Source organism: Mya arenaria, chromosome 15 (assembly GCF_026914265.1).
Source record: "Mya arenaria isolate MELC-2E11 chromosome 15, ASM2691426v1".
Classification (NCBI taxonomy): Eukaryota; Metazoa; Mollusca; class Bivalvia; order Myida; family Myidae; genus Mya; species Mya arenaria.
The window spans coordinates 25,202,161-25,209,908 of NC_069136.1; the positions used below are offsets into that span (position 1 = coordinate 25,202,161).

General features: G+C 36.0%; 1 protein-coding gene across 1 annotated transcript; it reads right to left on the minus strand.

Annotated features, from left to right (window-relative positions):
• Nucleotides 1–1,510: 1,510 nt before the first annotated feature.
• On the minus strand, nt 1,511–6,932 carry LOC128220507 (uncharacterized). Its single transcript, XM_052928928.1, has 4 exons — nt 6,785–6,932; nt 5,791–6,369; nt 4,549–4,689; nt 1,511–4,249 (listed from the first exon to the last, which is right to left on the minus strand). The coding sequence occupies exons 2-4, from the start codon at nt 6,353–6,355 to the stop codon at nt 4,020–4,022; spliced, it is 936 nt and encodes a 311-aa protein (XP_052784888.1). The 5' UTR covers nt 6,356–6,369; nt 6,785–6,932; the 3' UTR covers nt 1,511–4,019.
• Nucleotides 6,933–7,748: the final 816 nt, after the last annotated feature.

Here is a 7,748-nt window from a genome sequence, read left to right on the forward strand (position 1 = left end):
TATGATACTGTGCAGGACTATCAGATATATACCAGTAAATAGGCCATCTATGATACTGTACAGGACTATCGGATATATACCGGTAAATTGGGCCATCTATGATACTGTGCAGGACTATCAGATATATACCAGTAAATTGGGCCATCTATGATACTGTACAGGACTATCAGATATATACCAGAAAATTGGGCCATCTATGATATTGTGCAGTGCAATCAGAAATATACATTGGGCCATCTATGATACTGTGCAGGACTATCAGATGTATAAATTGGGCATCTATGATACTGTACAGGACAATCAGAAATATAAATTGAGCATCTATGATACTGTACAGGGCAATCAGAAATATAAATTCGGACATCTATGATACTGTACAGGGCAATCAGAAATATACATTGGGCCATCTATGATACTGTGCAGGGCAATCAGAAATATAAATTGGGCCATCTATGATACTGTACAGGGCAATCAGAAATATAAATTGGGCCATCTATGATACTGTGCAGGACAATCAGAAATATAAAATAGGCATCTATGATACTGTGCTGGACTATCAGAAATATAAATGGGCCATCTATGATACTGTACAGGGCAATCAGAAATATAAATTGGGCCATCTATGATACTCTACAGGGCAATCAGAAATATAAATTGGGCCATCTATGATACTGTACAGGGCAATCAAAAATATAAATTGGGCCATCTATGATACTGTACAGAACAATCAGATATATAAATTGGGCCATCTATGATACTGTGCAGGGCTATCAGATATATAAATTGGGTCATCTATGATACTGTGCAAGACTACCAGATACATACAATTGGGCCATCTAGGATACTGTGCAGGACGATCAGATATATGCATTGGGCCATATATAAATTGGGCCATCTAGGATACTGTGCAGGACTATCAGATATATAAATTGGGCCATCTAGGATACTGTGCAGGACGATCAGATATATAAATTTGGCCATCTGGGATACTGTGCAGGACGATCAGATATATAAATTCGGCCATCTAGGATACTGTGCATGACGATCAGATATATAAATTGGACCATCTAGGATACTGTGCAAGACGTTCAGAGATATAAATTGGACCATCTAGGATACTGTGCAGTACGATCAGATATATAAATTGGACCATCTAGGATGCTGTGCAGGACGATCAGATATATAAATTTGGCCATCTAGGATACTGTGCAAGACGATTAGATATATAAATTTGGCCATCTATGATGCTATGCAGGACGATCATATATATGAATTAGGTCCATCTATGCTACTGTGCAGGGCTATCCGTTATAAAAATGGGATACGTATATATGATACTGTGCACGGCTGTCCTATACATAGATTGGAATATCAATAAAACTGCAAGGCTTTTTGGTATGTTATTACCTTTAAAAAGATAATTTCATGAAAAGTGTTTTTTTTATGTTCCGATTTATTGTAAAACATTTATTTAATAATGCAATTGGAACAAAACGCAATGGCTAAGAAATCGTAAAATAACACTGGAGTTGTTTAAAGGCACATAAGCCTAGGCTCAACTGACATTCATCGAGACAAAACAACAGCACATTTTAATTAACATACACAAATCACATAAATGATTTTTTTTATATACAATGTACCTATCTTTTGTAATTCAAAACGCAAAACACCGCAAAATATGATAGTCCGTTTTCCACTCCAGTGCAATACGACCGCATTCCACACTGTTGACGTCACGTCACAACTAGTATCACTGCGCGGGTTATTATTAGTCGGCGCCCAGAATATTTGATATTACTTTAGAATATTCCAACTTAGGGACTAGTTCATAAAATGCAGAACAATGCTTTCAATAGTTTAGTGATAAAATATGAAGTTTTTGTATGTTTTTTAATACTTTACTCTTTAATTGATAATGAAACCTTAAATTATAATAGCCCTGCTTATCATTTTGAAATTTTTGATTTTAAATACCAATTCATTCATAACAACTCGGCCATCTCCGAGATAGATACAGGCCGAGGTGTTCCGATTGATATCAATAGATGAAGGTTACATGGTACTATTACAATATCCGTTATGTTTGTAAACCTCCTACGCAGTAATCTCCCTTGGTGACGACAAAAATGCCGAGTTTTGAAAATGTAACCTTGAGCTTAATTGTTTGTTTTGAAAATGTCACTCGAAAGAATGAACTTTAGATAATTCCCTCTTGATGTTTATTATTTTTATCCCCGTCCTAAATACTCATATGAGTGAAATGTATAACAAAAATTTATACAAAATATAAAGCAAGAAATTCACAATTCACAGGTGAATTTTATGTTATTGAAATCTATGTACTAGACCATATTTCTTCCGAAGAAACGTATGTATAATTTTGTTATAATTTAGTTTTAACTGGAGGATTAGCTTGGGAAAAAACCCAGAATATCTATAATTCCGTGCTTAAACTATTGTAACAATATTGTAATATTAACCATAATGTCCTTTAAGCATATGTACACCCAACATAAAAACAACTATTATCATTGAAATAATAACCATTTTTGGTTATCTGCATGCACGTGTTTCTGCTTATTTCATTGCGCCGACTTGATGCTATGCATCAACTTTTTTCTTGTTAGTACTGTGTTTTGATACGGATGTTGTCGTATTCGACTCTCGTGGATTTTTTGTAGATTTGATTACCATCGGCTAGCGCCTTGTGAATCCGCATATGAAACAGTCCACTCGAGTCGAATACAACCTCCTGGATCAAAACTAGTAGTAATTGCCACATTGTAACAATATTGTTATAAATGAATCTTGGGGTTACTGCCTTGGAGCAGTCAGTGAAGAAACCATTTCACGAGGGTGGGGATTGAAATAGTAAACATATATGTACATGTACATTTAGTTGTCCAACCACACCTCAAATATTAAACACCTTTTATGGCGCTGCTGCGTGTATCATTTAAGGAATGAATTGCGGGCTTGATTTCATAATCGGTGTATGAACGCAATTGGGCTGGTCAAAGTCCGAAGGACTCCACGCGTACACTGACCAGCCCAATTGCGTTCATATCCCCGCTAATGACACCAATCCCACAATTCATTTCTTATATTTACACAAAAAGTTCATTATTTCATTCAACAATTGTTAAAAAAATACGTCATTTCATTTAAGTAAACCTTTCAAGAATCCTTATTTACCCATTCTGAAAATAGAACGACCGACTGTAACCGGAAACATTTTATCAAATGACGTCACAATAACGCGGAAAAGATCAACCACTTGAAATCACTTTTAAACGTAAATTTGAAACACTTATAGCAACACGACTTTTAATATATCATAAATTAACACTTTCTAAAATGTCGATTTATATTTGACGGGACCTGCTGACACAATACAAACAATAACAAGATCAACAATTTTCATGCATATTGTTATGCGATGAATTGCGATCCGAACATATCCGAATATGTTGCGTTCATCGGATGATAACCGCAATTGCCGAAAGGCAGTTCATTTAAGGAATGGAAGTTGAGGTATAAATATTATGGGACTGAACTGGTACTAGCTTGAGCTACTGCTGACTACAATATCTCTTTACGGCACAGTAATCGTAAAAAGTTAACCTCTCGTTTTGCCCCTAAAGACTGAGTACATTTCACGAGCTTATTGTTAGAAATGCGTGTACGAGGACATACCCGAAGGTGTCCGTACAGTACTGAAACAAAAATAATAAAAAAAAACAACAGTGTTCAGCGACGCCGTACGTTGACCGCTATCCTTCGATCAGTAGCTGTTCATAGCATGTGCGTTTGTTATTTCATATTGACTGTAACTTGATCATCAGGATTTATCTGCCGACCGGTATGTTGGCGTGCAGTATTAACTCAAAGTAAGTGTTCAGATGACAAATATAAACTGTCTGAATTCTATTGCGTGGTTTTTGACGTCCATGATTTGTCAACATACGCCTGTTTCATTACTGTTGTGGAACTTCCCGATGCATGATATGAAAATTTCATACATCTTTTATCAAAGTAGATCTAGGTCTTTGCCATAAACCAAGCCTGATTTTCTTTGATTCTCGAAGTGATGTATGCGATTTATAGGACGTATACAACAGTAGATACATCGACAACGTCGCCATTACTAGCGCGTATGGAATTCTGGGATAAACGACGTCACTGCTGCTGAGCACGATGGCGTATGACGTAACAGCTCCGAGAACAGAACCTGTGCACGAGGCAGCTGAAATGAATATAAATGCACGTCATGCCTGCTCTTCAACGCACGGTCGAATTCTAAACAATACCATGGGAAAAGCTGTTACTGGCGTTTATTATTCACATTTAGCTTATTATTTTTTTTTTGGAAATTACTGATTAAGGCCAATTCCCGCTTTTGATAAATTGTACCATGTTATTGACTCCTTTTCAAAAACACTATGGGTGTTGATTAGGATAGCTATCATGCATAACATCAACACATCGATCTTACTCAGATGAACTTGTATTATCTGTAAATATGACGTGTGTTTGAATACATACTGGAAATAAATCCAATGTGCACAAGCGCCCGATGGTGTCTGGCCGGCCTTGATTTAAGCTTGTCCAGTAAGGTTATCACCAAGGTTACCAAGGTCACGCTGACGGAGAGGAGTAGAAGCAGGTGACACTCTGGTACGTGGTCTGAAACAAGAAACAGCGTTACATGTGTTTGATCTAAACTAATGTGTCTTTATGTCTGGTTAGCCTTGACGCGACCTTGTCCAGCAAAGTTATCACCAAGGTAACCAAGGTCACAACGACATACGTAAGAAGTAGCAGGTGACATTCTGACACGTTGTCTGAAACAGAACTTTGTTAGATCTGGGATTTTTTAATTAACTAGGATAGCGTTGTGTCTGGTCGGCCTGGACCCGGAATGACACCATCAAGGGAACAATGGTCACGCCGACAAAGAGATCGTTATGTCTGGTCAAACTTGTAGCAGACAACATTCTGACACATGGTTTGGTACAAGACAAGTGTTAAACATATTTTACATGAACCAGAATTATGTTATGTTTGGTCGGTCATGACTCGAGCTGATCCAGTAAGTTTAGCAACACACTTACCAATTGAATGATCAGTATTACTTGAATACAAAGTCTAAAACAAGGACAGTGTTACGGGTGTCTAAGGTATTCAAGACTGTATATGTTATGTCAAGGTGGCCAGGATGCCATCTTGTCAAAGCTATCAAGGTAACGTGGTCTGAAACAGAACATAGTTCTAAATGTTTTAACCCACAGTGTAGTGTGTTCACCCTGGGAGTAGGATTAAATGTTATTGGTCATTTTAACACTTTTGAGGTCATATTTCTAAGCAATCGCACATTACTCGATAAGCCCATGCCTGCAAAAATACATATTTAAAATAAGCTTTTGAATTTCATTTGACAATTCAAATTATTATTTTATTTCCGAATGAAGTGTGCCTTAAAATAATAAAAAAAACTGTTTGTAGCGGATGATAAGCTTTTGAAAACCAGAATGTTTATATCGTGCTGTGCTAAAAGATCATACGGAAGTATATATGATAGTTTTAAAGAATTTATGCTGAAAGCTTTTTGCATAATTCGTCTTAGGTAATCATGTAGTCGATTAATAAAACGGGTTTTACACTGTTTTATATTTTTCAAAATTCATAACTTTATAATTAGTAATATACAACATATATAATATAATTCGATAACATTTTTAGTTTAATGGTACACTGGGTGAACTGTTTGAACATATAACCATTTACCTTGAAATGTCGCAAGAGGCCTCACAGACCGGAACAATCCTGCCGCCTGGCTCCGAGACAGATGGACGCACCTCAGGCCGCCTGGCAGGCACACGGACGTCAGCCACAGGCCAATATCTACATTCACTTGCCCTTCTATGGCGATAGTGTCTTCAAAATCCTCGTATAATCCATCTTTGTTAAAGGATAAATCCACTGGCACATTGTTGAAATCATGTTCACTCGATGGATGAGAGTGATAGTCTCTGCTTTCCCTCGCGTTGTCGACATTGTCATAATCATTAGTGATATTTTTATCAGTTTCTTTGTAATTAAAACCAAACAACGGTACTAACGTTTGAAAAGCAAAATCATATTTAAAATCATCATCCTCGATTAAACTCGACCTTGACCCCAAAGCAGTGGAATTTTCCAGTACTTCTCCAAGGGAGACAATCAGACGACCACAGGAAGTGCAGGTGCGCGTATCGAGAACGAGGCTGTACCAGGTCACGTGGACTAGTGCGCACAACTGTAACCCGGCAACCACCGCTGTCCAGCCAAGTGACACTTGGCTCCTGATCATCTCTATGGCAACGTCTGCGAAAGACAGATACTTTCTAAATCCAAAATAACAACATAACAGTCAAAAAGCACTTATTTATTCAACTCTGTTTTTGTCAGTATACGTAAGTAATGCTTTAACGATACATTCAACACGCGAGAAATCTGTTACAGTTCATATATATGGTAAATACTTCGGCAACAGCTTGGGCGTGAATAAACACAGAAAGGCACGCAGATTTACATATAATTGATGAAGTATGTCTATACGCAAAACATGATAAACATATTTGCTGTGTACGTTATTTCCATCTTTCATTAAACCGATGTTTTAGAAAGTTTAGCACAACACAAACGAATTATTCATACAGACATGTATATATGAAACTGCGAATAGTACGAACATTGTATAAAATAAAGTCAAATCATTGGATGCATACATACTGTTTACCTCAATTGTTTGAAACTTAAAATTTAACTGCGACAAAAAAGGGGTACTTCCTTATCGCACTGGACACTTTTCCGAATTAAATCATCTTTAAAAAAATGTTATATTAGGCGTTATTAAAAAACGGTGTTTTTGTATGCACAATTTCTGTAGTCCGCCCGTAAATATATATATATATATCCAATATCAATAAATGAAAGTACAATAATGAACATGTTGGGTAATACTGCCGTTAGTGTAGATATTTAATTACTTGTTTTACTAATAGATAATGATAACATCACAAATGTCGATATTAAAACGAATGACAATTTGTCCCCGGCGGCAATTTTTCAAGGTTTAATAAAACAGATAACTACAGTTGTATCGATATTAAGATCAAAGTTATACTGTAAATAAAATTATTTATTTGATTACATAGAAAACATGTTAAAGTTATGACAATAATGAAAGATATTTAAGTTTCTATTGCCCTTTCGGTTAGAGATATTTTGGTCGTCTTGTCACTGAATGTACGACGAAATATAGTAAAATAAAAGAGCGAGTGTCACAAATCAAACTTGCAACATGAAATAAACGTTTGAAATTCCTTTACACTCATGAAAACGTACGACCATACGAATGATAACTCTACTGAGTATAACAAGAACTAAAATAATTATAAAAGCGAATAAAGAGACTTACCAAACCACCCATTGTTTTTTAAGTCGATTGCTCATCAATACTTTGGATGTATGTTAACGAAACTCACGAACACAATTGCCACAGGTCATATAATTGTATGTCACCAACTTCCTTAATTTTGTCAACGCGAAATTTCACCACACAACCAACATTAAAATTATAAACATTGCAGTTAAAGTTATGGTAAGTGATTAGTTACATTTATAGCGATAAATTAAAATATGGATGAATATTTACGGTTTGCGACTTACATTATTTTTATTTTCATTTCATTTCAAAATAG